Here is a 17,868-nt window from a genome sequence, read left to right as displayed (position 1 = left end):
AGGCAAGTTCAATTTGTATAAGCTTATTCCTGAGGAAGAATTGTGAAACTAAATCCTGGGTGACGCCATTCACGCCAGATCTTCAAGTGAAATAAAATTATTAAGTGAATTGGGGCCCCACGATCGAGTTGGTGAGCGAAAAATATTTATTCTATCCAATCAGTGAATTGAGAAAGCTACAATTTTCTATCAATTAATTATTGTGAAAGAGTGCAGGACTATATCCTCCTATAATACCGTGTAACCCCTATTAAAATCCTAATTGCACTATATTACCAAGAACATTCATATTATTATCTCATATCAAGAACATTTATTACCAAATTTTGAAAACTCTATTATTCCAATTTGTCAATTATTTAATTAATTATTATTATTTGATTCTTAACGATTATAATTCATCAATAAATTTGCATAATTGTTAACCAGTTTCAGTAATTTCTCTAATTAGATCCTGCTCAGTTCGGTCTATAATTACCATATTGGTTTTCCTCTGTAGGAATTATTTCAGGTATTGGAATATCAATATTGAATTTACTTGTTATTCATAAGAAATAAATTACATTCGCTGTGCTCGGGTTTGAATTGCCTGGAGATATTGGTAGGCTATCACGCCTGATTCTCAGGCAGTTTATATCAGAGTACGGCGGAAATATTATTTCTTGTGGAATTGTAGGATATTCTGGACGGGTGTAGGCAGCTCTGCCGGCTGATTTTTTATCCAAATTACAGGGTTAAGCGTCCAGAGGCTCTTGCGAATCCACAAGATTGGCGCCCGAACACAAGACGGTGAAGGAGAGGGAGCTTATTTCATCTTAATAATCATAAATTTATTTCAGAGATCGACTTATCTACGCTTGAGAGGGAGCAGAAATATAAATATTTCTTTTCAGTGGAGTCGTGGGTCGCCTAGCCATCAATACTCTGTTCAATATTGTTGTTCAATTTTATTTCTTAATAATTATTGATCGAATTGAGCAGGTATTTTTTGTTGCACTAATGGGGGCTACACGGTGTTACTCTGATGTATTAATCCCTGAAATGAACAAGCTTGAGGTAGTCGATTTATTTATTAATTTGTGATTGTTCATACACTGGATATTATTTTGATTGTGTTGAATTTTATGTTGATCATTACGGTATATTATATTGTAGAGTATTATTGTATTCTAAAACGTATTATTGTCGCGATTTTGTCTTGCTTTGAAGTTGTGGGAATTAGTCAGCGGTATTAATTCCTAAGAACTACAAGATAATTTGCACTGACCTGATTCTGTTATTCCAATTTGCGCGCACCACTATCATTCACTCACTATTTCTCACTTATTGAATTTCGTCTACACTTCACTTTTTGGGAGAATCATGGCAAACCCCGCCACGGAACTGGATGGGTCTACCACATTGTTTACACCGGCAGATCCTGTCTCACCCGAAACTCCTCCAAAACCGGCAACCAGCGCGACTTCAGTTGACTTTGAGCGCGGCATTCGAGAGCGTTTGTCATCGACTCAGCTAGAGGAAAGTCAGCCAACACTTAATTCGGTGCAATCATCACCAATCGCCAACGTCGATCGGCGCGAGATAGACCGTCAAACGTCTTCCAATGATGTCGTTGCTGCTGAGTTGGAGACCAAACAGCCGCAGAAGCTGCCATATCTACCACCTGGGACGATCGAAACCATACTTGAAGTTTTCAAGACCACTGCTGCTGGAATAGAAAAGAAATTAGAAGAAACCGGCAATAGATTGGACCAGAAAATAGAAGAAACAAGTAATCGTTTGGACAAGAAAATAGAAGAAACCAGTAATAGATTGGACAAGAAAGTGGAAGAAATGACCGCAAACTTTTTGCAACTCAAAAGTAACGTTGAGGATTTACATCGAAAAATGGATGAAAAACAAATTGAAGCTAAGAATTATACAAATGAACAAATACAAACGGTGAGAAGTGAATTTGGTGAAAGAATTCTAAACCAACACCGGGAAAATACTGAAGCAAATGGTGAATTGGAGAGCAAGATTACCCAGGCCAATGCTAAGCTAGCTCAGAATGATGTGAGGTTAGGTAAATTGGAGGCTCAGCAAACAAATCACACGGCCCAAATAAACCAGCTGAGAGCAGATGTCACACAGAATTCAGCTGAAACTTTAAATCCCGAAGTAATTAAGGATTGAAAACTCAGCTAGATCAAACTAAAGCCGAGTGTCTACAAATAAAGAATAGTTTGGCTAACGTTTCTGGTGGTAATAATCATAATACTGGACAAATCTTGTCATCTTTACCAATATTTGATGATACTGAGTGCACCATTCAACCACGGGCATTCATTCAGCATTTGCAGGCTATTGATTCCGTTACTACTATACCATGGATTACGTGGAGAATGCATCTTTTACTATGTCTACAGAAAGAACCACTGATACACTTCAGAAGTCGCATTACTGAATTCAACTCGTTAAAGGATTTTATTGACAACTTCTTAGCTACTTTTTGGTCTCCCGCAAGACAGAGAAATTTATTGTCTCACATTATTACATGCAGATATGACAAGCAGAATACGGGACTGTCCATGAGTGCCTTTTCAGCCCACATTCGCTATTTGAACAATCTGATGGATAATCCAATCGAGAATGGAAATTTGATCGAAATATTAATTGGGAAGTTACCTTATTCCATTCAGACGGCATTAAGCTCGCAAAGTTTTGAATCCTATGACAAGTTTGAGGCTTGTTTGAGTCGAGTACAGAGTGTAGACGATAAATTTGGTTCACGGAATTTCAAAACAAACAATCAGAAAGATGAGAGGTTAGGTGTTGTCGTGAATGAAGTTGAAACTCCTCATCGTAATTATAATCGAGGCAGTCAACCGAGTCGACCTCAAAATAATAGCCGTGGATTTGGAGGTAATCATCGGAGAAATTATAATGAGGGAAGTTCATTTATTCCAAATAAATCAGTCGACTCAACTACAACTCCAGAACAAAACATAAACAGAAGCGATGATGTCACTCAACCGCAGCCATCTTTATCAACAACCAGTTCGTCGCCCAACCAACAATCTCAGTCCAACAAAAAGCAGTTCCATTCTAATAATCAGAAGGGAAATAATTCTCAGCGTCGTAATAACAATAATTGACAACCAGTTTCGACTGTCTCTGGCATCAATCATCATAAAAACGAGACAGTCAGAAAAAAAGTTATTCCGATCGTAGGAGTAACCGACCGTGAGGTGCTGCAGTCTGGCGGAAAAAATTCACACTGCTCCCAACCACGTGACAGCGGTAAATCCAGTCATGAAGAAGAGAAAAATCTGCCTGCTTGTATTACGTCAGCTAGTAGTGACAGTTTGCGGGTTCTGCCCCACGAGGCTACTAGTAGTGATGGTTTGCGGGTTCTGCCTCCCGAAGCTGATAAAGCCCCGAACATTGACCACATCACACCAGCTGCTTCACATTGCTCCATGATGCTCCAGCTCCACATTGTTCCAGCTGCTCCACATCGGTCCAGCTGCTTCAAATCGCACCAGCTGCTCCACATCGCATCGTTGGATCTTCACATTATCATCACAGCACCCACAACTCAAAGCAAGTTGTTTATTTATTGTATTATATTGTTTATTATTGTAATATAAAGATTTGCTCACTGGCAAGTTAAGCCTACCCGCAATTACAACTAAATTTGAAATTAATTCTAAAATATAAAGTAAAGTTATTTTGAATTATCCAGACAAAAAAAAAAAAAATTATATAAAATAATTTGGAAAAATTAGCTTATTAACTTACTCTAAAAAAAAAAAAAAAAAAAAAAAAAAAAAAATTGAAGATAAAATAGAAAAATAGTCTGCTGTGATATTTATTAATAATTTTAGGTGTAGGATATTTTTGTGATTGAAAATCAACCATTAAATGGTCTTCATTATTATTAGTATTGTTTGTTTGAAATATTATTGTTGTTATCATTTGTGCTGTTGCATTACACATGCACTATTAACTATTAATTATCATTTGGTGATAAAATTATCTTGAATATTATATTTGTAGCATGAAAGCTCACTATAGATTAGAATTCTTAATTTATATGTTATTATTGTTATTAACTTAATGAAATTATTGTAATCACATAAATGTGATTAGTATTTTGAAAAAAAAAAATATGATGCATCAGAAATCTAAAACATGCATTCAGCAACTAATTTATAGGAAAATTTGAATATTATGTTACTTATTGTATTTTTGTATAGAAATGTTGAGAAATGAAGGGAATTTTGGAATCAACTTTAAAAATAAACAGGGTAGAAATTCTGATTGAACAAGTGGAGACTAGTTAAATGTATTGAATCACAGAGAGATATTATCAATCTTTGTAAGCTGGCATACTTGATGAAACTTGGTATAGTTATATTTTAACAGACCTGCAATATTGGATTAAAATTGTTATTAATGTTGAATTGTAAATTTTTGATAAAAATTGTTAATTGTTGGCATGGCCCTTTGATATTGTTATTATGGCATCTTCTATGCACTCTATGCAGGTCTATTTCACTCATGCACCTCTGCTCTTTATTCTGTGAGGAGTGATGGGGGGCTTGTGCACCCATCCTCTCACCGTAGGGATTTTTTGGATTCTGTGCATGTGGTATTTTCCCACCTCTGTACTTCCGTTGTAAGTCTGACTGGGCAAAAATCCCGGGACCTTAGTTTGTGGTTTCTAGCACCACTGCTGCGGCACAAAGCCATGCATATTTGTTGTAACATCATGCTTTTTTGTGCAGATTGTTGTTTGGCTGTGAATTTTTTGTGATAGACCCTAAGTCGTAGTTTTAAGTTAGCATATGTCATTGTACCCTTCTTGATTGAAATTAGAAAGCCTTTAATGGCCTAAAACCTTTCTAATTTGGGGGCTTTATGTCAGGATACAAAGCCTATGCCAGCATATTTTCTAAAATTAATGTATAATTGAGGCATAAATCAAATGTACTCACGTCAAATTATGTAAAACTCATTTAATTATAGTTTTATTAAATTCTTATAGTATTATTTCGTATAATTTACCAATTATTGTCAGAGTCATTCGTCAACTGCCTACCAATGTTTGTTTACTACCTTATTTTCAATAATTAGGTTAGAGTGAATTGCGCCAAAATTGATGACAAGCCTTATCTGTCAGCTGTTGATACTGCCGGCTACTGTGCTACTGTGATATCTCTATATTATCTGTTTTCATTTCAAAACTAACTCAAGCTTGTTCATTTCTGCAACCCCTGTTTATTTTCTGTTTATCTGCTTTAATTTTATAGTCTTCCCGTTTAATGTAAGTTTTTGTCATTTTCTGTGTTTTTCGAACCTCTGTGTCTAATTTAAATATTAAAACCGCGTGGAAAAATTCCCATTGGTGGACTTTTTCTTATTAGGCACAGGATTGGTTCTTGCCCAAATCACGTGGTTCTTCTTCTCAGAAGAAGACCAGGTGATTTCCTCTTTTTGGGAAGAAGAGACACTTGCCTTCTGAGAATCGAATTATCAGGACTCGTTTAATTTGTCCTATTAAAATTAATGTTTAAATGGTTTCTCTTCTTGTTAAATGTAATATATCCAGTGTGTTAAATGTGTAGCTCCTCTGTAGTCTTGTGCTCTTAAATTAAATTGGAAGGCAAGTTCAATTTGTATAAGCTTATTCCTGAGGAAGAATTGTGAAACTAAATCCTGGGTGACGCCATTTCACGCCAGATCTTCAAGTGAAATAAAATTATTAAGTGAATTGGGGCCCCACGATCGAGTTGGTGAGCGAAAAATATTTATTCTATCCAATCAGTGAATTGAGAAAGCTACAATTTTCTATCAATTAATTATTGTGAAAGAGTGCAGGACTATATCCTCCTATAATACCGTGTAACCCCTATTAAAATCCTAATTGCACTATATTACCAAGAACATTCATATTATTATCTCATATCAAGAACATTTATTACCAAATTTTGAAAACTCTATTATTCCAATTTGTCAATTATTTAATTAATTATTATTATTTGATTCTTAACGATTATAATTCATCAATAAATTTGCATAATTGTTAACCAGTTTCAGTAATTTCTCTAATTAGATCCTGCTCAGTTCGGTCTATAATTACCATATTGGTTTTCCTCTGTAGGAATTATTTCAGGTATTGGAATATCAATATTGAATTTACTTGTTATTCATAAGAAATAAATTACATTCGCTGTGCTCGGGTTTGAATTGCCTGGAGATATTGGTAGGCTATCACGCCTGATTCTCAGGCAGTTTATATCAGAGTACGGCGGAAATATTATTTCTTGTGGAATTGTAGGATATTCTGGACGGGTGTAGGCAGCTCTGCCGGCTGATTTTTTATCCAAATTACAGGGTTAAGCGTCCAGAGGCTCTTGCGAATCCACAATTGTATACAATTGTAATTGTATCCACTGAAAATGAAAAAAAAATACTCGGACAATTTCCTGATATACAGATCACCCCAGATTTGCTAGAGCTATGACCTTTCAGTTTTTCTTTTGGGAGTGCCTAACAATTATTCTCATAATATTGTTTTATTTTTTTTTGTGTGGCATTAAATAGCGTTCGCACCACGGGCAAAAATGTGTTTCCGGCTCTCAATCTTTTCTAGTCCTCGGCCTACGGCCTCGAACTTGAAAACCGATTTCGAGCCGGAAAAGTATCATTTTCGGCCCTAGGTGCGAAATATACTATTTTAGATCCACATTATTAGTAAGAGATCGCATTGCTTGGTACAATGTCAGTTGAAAAGCGAGAGCTGAATAATAGCACAAAGAAAAAAAAACAAAAGCTAGCATGCTATCTTATAGCATACGCTTTCTGTTCACACAAAACAATGAAAATTGCACATTGTTCAATACCGTACACCTAGATATACCTAGAATTCCACTTAATGAAGAGTTAAATTAGCAATATTTAGCAATAAGTTAATTGGAACAGTTTTGGGTTTATGCCCATGTTACTTTTCTGGAAGTTGTGTTATGTTTAAGATTGATTGGATAAATAATGGATATTACACTGTGTCTTTATGTATAAATTTATTATGGATTTCCAGGATATCAAGGCATATCCTGCAAATAAATGAGGGGAATCATAAATTCATTTTGAGTCAGGAAAAGTCGATGGCTCGATCAGAGCTGAGATATGAACGACCTACAAAACACCTGGAATTTGAACCTTTGAAGATGAATTGATTTGGAGGTTAGAAAGAGGTGTAGATGTGGACCTCTGCTGTAATAGGAATCTATTAGTGGAAACAAAAACTTTATATGCTTCCCCTAGAAAACCTTGTTGATTGAATTTTAGAAGCATTGATTTTCAATTCCTTTTGACATTAACTCATGATAATTCTGAGGTACTGGAGGCAGAAATAACGTGAGATTATTCTTCAGGATTATTTATTTTGCCAAATTATTTTTCAGGTATACACATATTCACACTTATGTATTGTCACTGTCGTCGAAATCAAATCTGGGTGAGTCGCCATGATGCTTTTCTTGTTCCTCTTTTCGATAAGTAATGATTTCTTATTCTACATTTTAATGTGATAGTTTTTTTTCTATTGGTCAATACTATAGCCATCCAGTCTAAAGACTAATGAGCTGATTTTTTCTATCCTCAAATACTACTTGAAAAAATCTGGTGTGGCGCACTCACACAGCTTTCCTTGCCGTTATGAAAATTGATCACCTGACGCTAGTGTTCACGCGCATATCATAAGTCTACTATTCAACGATCCAAGCCAGCTGGTGACAGGGCAATAACGCTGGAGACACACGAAGTTTGCTATCTCTTCATAGTGAATGATTTAATAGAATCAACAGTTTGCAATTGAAATAATAACATTTTCTCCGATTTTGAGCTGATTTTGAATTTCAGGTAAAAATGTTACTGAACATTAATTATTGTAGAGATTTTCATGCTCAATCTTTTCCACTTGAAATTTTTTGTTTAAATTGTATCTAGAGCCTGATAATTGAGAATCTGAAATCAAACTTTGCATAGATGGGGCGGAGCTCCTGGAATTTTTACAGATATGAGACTTGTGGAAGTTGATAGAGCTCATCAATGACTATTTTAGGTATAAATTTGATCAAAATCGTTGGAGCCGTTTTTGAGAAAATCACGAAAAACCCTGTTTTTGACAACATTTTCACCATTTTATCCCCCATCTTGAATTGCATTACATCGAAATTGTTCGTGTCCGATCCTTATAATTATTGTAAGGACCTTAAGTTCCAAATTTCAAGTTATTCCGTTAATTGGGAGATGAGATATCGTGTACACAGACCAATATACTCATACACACACACACACACACACACACACACACACACACACACACACACACACACACACACACACACACACACACACACACACACACACACATACATACAGACCAATACCCAAAAACCACTTTTTTGGACTCAGGGGACCTTGAAACGAATAGAAATTTAGAAATTGGGGTACCTTAATTTTTTCGGGAAGCAATACTTTCCTTACCTATGGTGATAGGGCAAGGAAAGTAAAAATTGTACAGTGAATTTCTCATTAGGAATAGTTGAAACGGCTTCCACCTTTTGAGCCTCCGCACCAACCCTCCATTGTCTAGCAGCTGGATCGCCTCGACGTCATGCTGGTGCAGTCGCCCCTCGTGCCTCTCCGCATGCCTCTGGATCTCGGTGGACACCAGGTTGACGTGGTCTCTATGAAGGTCGCTGTTCCTGACATACCAAGGAGCATCCACAATGTTCCTCAGCACTTTGTTTTGAAAACTTTGTATGACATTGATGTTGCTTTCTTTGGTACACACCAAAATTATATATCATAAGTCCATACTGGCTTTAGTATCTGTTTGTACAGAAGTACTTTGTTTTGGATTGAAAGGATGAAGTTTCTTCCGATCAGCTAATACAGCTTCTTATATTTGATTCCAAGCTCTTCTATCTTATTCTTGACATGGGCCTTCCAGCGAAGCTTTGCGTCCAAGGTCATACCTAGATACTTGGCATCATTAGCATATGGTACAACTGGGTTGTTGATAGTTACCTACTGGTATGGGCAGGTCCTTCTTATTGGTGAAATTGATGTGAATCGACTTTGCTTCATTCAATTTCATTCTCCACTTTCTAGCTCGATCTTGAATTTTGTTGATGGATCTCTGTAGTTTCTCTGTTGCAATATAAATATTACTGTCTACTGATAATATGACTCTATTGTCTGCATATGTTGATGTAGTATTCTCATCAAGGCTAGGAATATCGCTGGTGTGGAGTAGGTAAAGAACTGGTCCCAGAACACTGCCTTGAGGAACTCCTGCTTTTATTTCCTTCAAATCAGAATATGAACTTTCATGCCTGACCCTAAAGTATCTGTCAGTCAGATAGGATTGTAATATAATTCCATTATGATTAATTTATTGTATAAAATACTATAATCATAATACAATTATGACATTGGAGGAAAAACTAGGCTGAGCCTGTACTATTTCTCCAAAAATTTTGATAAAATGTTAATGTTGTCCAAAAGATAAGGTTATGTAATCACACACTGCTCCAATATATTTGAATATTGCTTTGGTAGCACTTTTTTGAGCTTGAAAATAAGACCTTCATGCCATACTTCATCAAAAGCTCGCCCCATATCAAGGCAAGCTGCTGAACAAACTTTTTCTCTTCATAGCACTCCTCTATTACATTTATAATTCTATGCACTTGATCTATTGTTGAGTGAAGCACTCTGAAGCCAAATTGGTGATTTATAATTATGTGGTGTCTCTCAATTATTGGTTTTAGTCTACACAGTAAAATCCTCCGAAACAACTTGGATAGGACCGGTAACAATGATATTGGCCTATATGATGATACTTCATGTGGCTCTTTACTTTGCTTCAGTAGCATTATAACCTCTGCTACTTTCCATATTCCTGGTACGAGTTTTAATCTGGAAGAAGCATTGTTAATTTCACTCTTGCTTTCCTTGGTAGGTGCTTGAGGACTGAGCCAGTTATCATGTCAAATCGAGGGTTTTTTTGTTACTCAGATTTCTTATTTCTCTTCTCACCTCTTCTACTGTGACAAACATTATTTCTTGATTCGGCTGTAAGGTATTCTCATCCGCTTCTAAAGTTTCCTCTTCACCTGTGTTGTTTGGCAGGAAAACGTTTACAAGATGATCCGCAAATGTCTGTGCCCTTCCATCACTACTCCTTGCCCATTGTCTGTCCTGCTTTCTGAGAGGAGGAGATTGTTGAATGGTTCTTTTTATTTTTTTTAGCTGCCTTCCAGAGTGAGTAGGACGTACTGCATTATTCGATACTTGATGCAATATTTTTCTTCCAATTTTAATTGCGAACAAACTGTTATATGCGTGAAACCAAAAAATGGTACCATTGAACTACCCCCACCCTCTTAGCACAGGGGGGAGCACATGGGGACTTTTGATATGCTTACCTCCCCACTACCCTAAACAGAACTGCAGGGTCGAAAATTGTCTTCCAAACTTTTCACTCTATACTTTTTTTTGATCATTCATTGCCTGGACTAAGGTTGCTTTGCTTGCATAAAATACCGCGGTTGACGACCAATACTCGATGCAATATTTTTGTTCCAATTTTAATCGCAAACAAACTGCTGGCTCACTACTTCTACACTACACTATTACCTCTCCACTATACGGCCGTTCTCTACGAGTTCTAACACAATACTGTAATCAATGTGTCAGTAATCAACCTTCCAACTCGAATCCTACAAACTCCTAGCCGAGTTTTCTTTGCACAGTTTGCGAGAGAACTCTCGCTTTCTAACAGAGATACGAATGAAAAGTAATTTTTGTTTGCTCATAGTTCAATATGTGTACCGTACGTATTTTCAGGTGTTGGGATGAGAGTTGGAAGATGAATTCTGAATCATTGGACTTTGGAAGTTTATTTGAGTAGAGCTGAAAGTCTCAAACTTTAGAAAGTTAAAATTTGGATGCCCGGAGGCTTAATCATAGTTGTATTTTTAATTTCTTTATCTTGGAAAGTTCACTTCTTATGCCAAAACCCATGTGTAATAATATTACATTCCTATAACCCCACATTCAATTGCAATTGATATTCAACTTACATTTCACTTTAACTTCATTTACATTCCTGGCTAGGTACCGGTTCTTGGAATTGAAGTACTTCAAATACTTGGAATTAGAGTACTTTATTTGGAATCTATTATCACAGCGAAATCCACTGAATTATTGCTATGAAATTTCCTATTGACACAGGAAAGTTACATAGTCTATGAGGTGAAAAGGATTTTATACTGTTTTCTCAGATGTTGTTTCCAGTGTTCATCCATCTCCAATCTCAATAATCAATTCTCAATATGTGTTTGGCAAGTGCACTTATTGATCAAACTGTTTTATAATTCAATGAAATATTTTTTCTAGTAAACAGTACACTGTCGCCGGTGGAGATCTTGTGCAAATTGCTCGGTTTGTAAGCAAATCCAATGCAGTTATTTACGTGATGAAAAATGATATTTACTATACAGAGTCGCCCTATTCTCCCAATACTGTTGTCAGGTTGACATTCAATGGAGTGCCAGGCATTATATTCAACGGAGTCTGTGACTGGGTTTATGAAGGTAATTGAAGATTAACAAACTTCCACAGTCAAGGGAATTATAATCAATAAATTGATGTATAAGTTTATCATATGAATATTAATGAAAATAGAAATCTATGTACCCTTCTTAATCACTTGATAATGGCATCATATAGCCAAAACATGTTATGATTAAACAATTTTAAAAAGGGTACTAAGATTTCTATTTTTATTAATATTCCAGAGTAGTCGTGAAGGGAAAAAGACAGTTTATGAAGTGTTATTCATTGATTTATTCTGTTATTATGAAGGTGAAGTTCATTTCCATATTCAATGCTAATAACTTGGAATTGCAATAGCCACTGATTAATCAAAATGATTTTAGAATTTGTAAAATGAGATGAATGGAGAGTTTATGATATCTCTCCAGAAGCTATAACATGACAACTTGACAACTCGACTGATAACTCTACAAATACACTCTACAGAAATATACTCTACAGATGAAGCTGCAGATATAGCTCCACAGGTAACTTTATAGATAACTCTATACAGATGACTCTCCAGGAGAGAGTCATGGACAACAGCTTGGTCTATCTATGGCTACCTTGGTCTTGTATGAGATAAAGTAGGTAGAAATCTGTGGGAAAATAGTTTCGATGTGGCTCCCAGAACGATGCCCATTTAAAAAAGTATTTTCAGCTGTAGGGATATAACTAGTAGTTCTGCGAACAGTAGACCTCGCTCATGAATACAACTCTCAATCTAATGAGAAGGGCCAGTAAGTACAGTATATTATTGTGAAGATATAGTCATGTCATCTATTATTTTCTCCATTGAAAGTGCTAGAGACACTGTTTGCAGGGACACCGGACTTATCAAGGAGGTACCTTTATATCGTCTCCATATTCACAATATAAACATATTACAACTTTTCTAATAATTAATTATAAGAAATCGGTCAACTGACGGAAAATGGAATAATCATGCAGTAGGCAATTTAGATGATGAATCGTCTCACAGACGATGGTGAGATGGAAAATGATTCTAAATAAGATGGGTTTGTTGGTGACAATGACAGGAGGTTGCTAATGATGTTTTTCATGAAAAGTGGATCCAATGTTATGACTTGTTATGCCTATGCAGAATGTTAATGCTCACAAATCGGTTTCCGATCTCATACCAAAAGGAAAACAAAAGACTTGACACTGTAGAGCGACACAAAAATGCACAAAAAATGCATACAATACAATAATAATTGTACCTGATAAACTGAAAATTCAGTTAAAAATAACTTAAATAATAACTGATAGCCTAGTAATGATTATAAAAATTGTCCACAACTAAAATAGTTGAGTTATGTTTAACATAGATAATAATAGTTATTTATGTATTGATATTAAAGATTTTTTTAAGAATAATTTATTCAATTAATTTGATAAATCAATTTAATAATAATAAGATGATTCAATATTAGTATAGTCATAATTATAATTTTATAATGATATATTATTGGAATAAGATAAAACAATTGGTATTTGTCTGTAAAAAAAATCTGGTCGGACCGAGATTCGAACCTGGGTCCCACGGTGTGACCGCCTTGGACACCATGCCCTGGTAGCAGTGGTTGCGAAAAAGTAGGAAGATGAGCTGCTGTATCTTCAAAGATACTTTTGAGGTTATTCTACGTTTTTTTAAATATTACAAAAAAACCGGAAGTCTTACAAAAAACCGTTACACATACGTTTCTGCGCCTTGTTTCAAAGAACTTGCATACCAAATCGGACAATAACTGCGACTGTTACTGCGGTACAAACAAACAAACAGACAATAGCCGATCGAGTCGAAACTAAGACCTCAGCTTCGCTTCGGTCAATAATTGATAACAGTAAAAAGAGTGGAGTTTATAAATCGAATTGTGGTGATTGTGATGTTAACGCGTATGAAGTCGAACTGGGAGGAGTTTTAATTTTAGTATACAAGAAAAGATGAGCATTGAGAAATCAAAAAAGGACTCAAATTTTTCTGAGAGTTTTTAATAGAAAAGAACTTAAAATTCAATGATGAATACAATGTCGACTGTGGCAAGGGAAGACAGCTCAGGCAGAGAGTAAGAGAATTGAAACCCACTGAGAGAGATAGGGAATGCCATGTCAACAGCAAGATTCCAGAAAGAGATTAAATAAAACCCAACCAATCAAAAGAAATCTAAAATCCATTATTGAGAGGGAGGGAAAATGTTATGATAAGAGCGATCGAGATAATTTATCATGAGAGTAGTTATGGTACTTCATAATAATCGCATTGCTGATATGATAACATCCTGAAGTCATACTAACTCTTACCGGTATCTGATTATCATAACTACTATTATTATTATTCGATCAAGATATAGAAGTATGTGACAAAATCATACATAGCCTATAATAGTAAAAGTGACAGTAACTAATCAATTTATCATCAGCAGATCTGAGAGCTATCGGGTCAGAAACATTGAAGAAGATTCAATTTTTCAAGGACTGGAGTAAGAATTTTCATAAATGCTTTGAAAATATCAAAGAACAACACTTCTAGAATTCAAGATTCCCAGGAGTTTTCCAGGAATTTTCGATCTTATGTAATGAATGAATGTCTTTATGAAATCTATTTTCATTTTTTTGAGGATAATGAAAACTTAGTGAATCGTGAGAATGAAAAACATTCAAAAGTGGGTCGCCTTAAATGAGAAGTTGGGAACCACTGATCTAGAAGGTTTAATCTTAAATAAGCATAGTGTATGCTTTCGTGATTGCCCTTTCTATGGTTTTAGCTCCAGCTTCTTAGATTAAGAAAATTTGTTTTCAGTATATCATAGTGAATTCGAATATTTCTTTGTTCATTAGTTCTCAGAAAAACCGAGAAAACGCAAAAACCGTTGTGAAAACACAAATTTTGGATGGAACTGAAAATACCTACCAAATTAGAACTTTTTGCCCCATCATCTATATCATATTTCGTCATCTATTCATGTTCCTCATTCTTCTACACACAAGTCTATGATTTATTTCAGATCGGATTTATGAAAAAACTAGAGCATTTTATTTTTCGACTGATGGTGCTTTTATGAGCTACCTTTCGTTTAATGATTCCAATGTACCAACAGAACACTATCCGAGTTATTCGGAATTTTTTAGTAAAACTACTTACCAATATGCGCAAGACGTGGCGACCAGAATGCCAAAGGTGAGTAACTAAGTTATAGTGTTATAGTGAGATTCTTTCAATTCAAACTATTAGAGTCATTGAGAGTAATTATATTCATGAAGGATTGTTGTGGAATTCATATAAGTTTCAACACCACCAATAAATTTGAAAAATAATTCATAAGAGAAAAACAATAATCTTAACAGCGAGTGATCTTGATGAAGATCAGCATCCTCAAAATTTGCAGGCAAAGGCAAGGAGGTTTCCCATTGGCTCATAACAGTGCATTGGCGTGGATAGGTGTTTGACATTGGGGATCTGGGAGCACCCCAGTAGAGAGGGGTGTGGGGGGGTGCCCCCCAGCGAAGATTTTTTTTGAGAAATAACTTATTAGAATGATGGTTTTTGAAGCATATTTCACTTCAAATCCGTTTTAGCCTAAATCCTGTTATTTAGCAGTGGTAAATTTAGTGGGTAAATAAATAGAATTCTAAGTTTTACTAAATACAAATTATTTACAAAAAAACAGCATAGAAAACAGCATAAGTTGTATTGTTTGTTTTGATTACCAACCAAAGCAGGATAGCTAAATAACCATAAAAAAGTTCTCCACTCACAAACCATACAAAGATGTAATTTCTACTTAATAGCTAAAACTGTGTTACAATTATCAACATAAATTCTCATGAGTAATTACATTTTTCAAAACAAAGTATAAAATTTTTCTGATTGTAACTCTTGTAACTGTCCTTGTTTGAAGAGAGTTTCAGATACAAAATACTTAGGTAACAATCATAATTAACATAATAGACGAACTCCTTAAACGATCATACTAAATTCTTGTGCAAAAAATGAACTAATGAAAATATGTTATCATAATTAAAAACTTCAATAAATTTTTCCGGGGGACATAGCCTATACCATAGAATATTGGGGGGGGACGCGTCCCCCGTGTCCCCCCCCCCAGGATCTACGCCCATGTAACAGTGTACCCAATGAATAGGTCCTCTCTAGATCTTAAAAATATGTTATCTACTTCTTTGTTGAATTCCTGTTCTGCAATCGTTTCAAATCTCGTTTCAATCTTCATGAAAATGTCAAAAAATGTTTTTTATAGAAGTAACTCTGCTTGGTTGATAAAAAACTCGAATCTTTTGTCAGCTAGAGTATTTCTCCAATTTTCATAAAACTTCAATATTCTTCCTCATCATCATATGGATATATTTGCATGTTTATTCAGCCAGGAACTCCTATCCCAGTGGCAAGTGTACATATAATTTCTCTGAAGACTAAAAAGGAAATCGTCATAGATGGTTTAAAACCGCCTGTGGATCTTGTGACAGAGTATGTAACAATTTATTCAATGTTGTATTAGTTTATCCATCAATATTCATTGATATATTTCTTCACTAATATTCCATCAAACCATGTCCATTCAGAAATGCACAATATGCTTTTGCCAGAATCTTTTTTACTTCCAATTTTTCACTAATCATTCAAATCGAAATAATCTGCTGAACACAGAAAATCGCCTCTCATTTCCTATGACAGAATCTTTACTCATCCCATGATGATACTAGCATATTCTAATACTTCGTATAGTAGTTGATTTACAGGAAGGATGAGGAGAACCCAGGGAGAACGCGATGGAGAGTAAATTTCCAGATCTTATTCAATCATTCAAAGCCAAAAAATAACAGAAATAAATTTATAAATATTTGATTCACATTGTCATTTGCGGTGTGGAGTTAGCGTGATGATCAGATTTTGTCAGATTAGATCTCTCTTTCCTTGATCTTCAATAGAAGCCTTAAATAAGAAAGGGAAGGGATGAGTGCATGCTGGGATATGATGCACTAAATAGAGCGAAAATTCACAACATTAATGAAGGATGTCAAGTCCTTCCAGATATACAGAGTGAGTCATATGTATGGGAACCCCTCAATAAGTTGGAGACTGTTGTAGATAACTGCCACTTTCAGAATAAGTTATTGGTTGAATACTCTACCTTTTGACATACAACTGAATTCCAACCCCTCATAAGGGGGGTGACTTAGGGGTTGTAACTCGAATATATTAAATGTAAACACCCATTGTTTGGTACATCATTTTAGATGCCTTTTTAAAACAAAGAAGATAACATAGATTGAAATGTTCTATGAAACTTGTATCCTAAATGGCGGCTGATTGAAGTTCTAGTCTTTAAAGAAATGACGTGTTGTAACTCAAATATTTTGAATGTGAACACCCATTGTGTGATACATCATTTTGAAGGCCTTTTCAAAACAAGAAATACATCAATAAAAATGTTCTATGATACTTAGGGACAAGTATCATAGAAAATTTTGATTGATGTTATCTTCCTTGTTTTGAAAAGGCCTTTAAAATGATGTACCACACAATGGGTGTTTACATTTAAAATATTCGAGTTACAACCCCTAAGTCACCCCTTTATGAAGGGTTGAAATTCAGTTGTACATCAAAAGGTAGTGTATTTGACCAACCACATATCCTAAAAGCGGCAGTATCATTATTATATCCACAACAGTCTCCAACTTATTGAGGGGTTTCCATACATATGACTCACTCTGTGTATAATCACACGATTTTTTGCCTGGATAATGATGATAATAATAGTTGAAAAATAGTTCAAAAGTTTGATGCAATTGGTTCTATTGATTTACATTCACTTTGGATTCATTCATTTCAATGATTATGTTATTCATTCATTCATTCATTCATGATCACTTCAATATGTCTCTGTGCTAATCTATGATGTAATTACTGTTTCAAGCAATGTCTCTGACACAAAAGATGTGGAATAATGGTGTGCGTTCACAGAGAGCGTTCACACTTTTTGAGTTGTATTAGAAGAGTATGTTCATGAATGTACCTATATCTATTGTCTCCTGAGACCGCTAACTGTGTCTAAACGCACCCTAATTGGGTGGAGACAACAGGCAGCCCAAAACTTCTCAATGCCTAAAATAAAAAAGTATAAACAGAGTGTCCCACCAAGGTCGTAAGCCGTTGACCAAAGATTCTAATCGACATTTTTGACAAAAAATGTT

The 17,868-nt window shown here is 35.3% G+C and overlaps 1 protein-coding gene across 2 annotated transcripts in view; it reads left to right on the top strand.

Moving 5' to 3' along the window:
- Nucleotides 1–17,868, top strand: part of LOC111052236 (venom dipeptidyl peptidase 4) — a 57,830-nt gene that overhangs the window by 12,696 nt on the left and 27,266 nt on the right. For both annotated transcript variants that reach the window (XM_039424770.1, XM_039424771.1), the window contains exons 3-6: nucleotides 7,452–7,504; nucleotides 11,458–11,654; nucleotides 14,664–14,836; nucleotides 16,038–16,141. In XM_039424770.1, the coding sequence (XP_039280704.1) occupies nucleotides 7,452–7,504; nucleotides 11,458–11,654; nucleotides 14,664–14,836; nucleotides 16,038–16,141 (527 nt within the window). The remainder of the gene's footprint in view (nucleotides 1–7,451; nucleotides 7,505–11,457; nucleotides 11,655–14,663; nucleotides 14,837–16,037; nucleotides 16,142–17,868) is intronic.

This window comes from Nilaparvata lugens, chromosome 3, assembly GCF_014356525.2.
Source record: "Nilaparvata lugens isolate BPH chromosome 3, ASM1435652v1, whole genome shotgun sequence".
Classification (NCBI taxonomy): domain Eukaryota; kingdom Metazoa; phylum Arthropoda; class Insecta; order Hemiptera; family Delphacidae; genus Nilaparvata; species Nilaparvata lugens.
The sequence above is the reverse complement of the archived record's forward strand: the minus strand, read 5'-3'. Positions and strand labels throughout refer to the sequence as shown.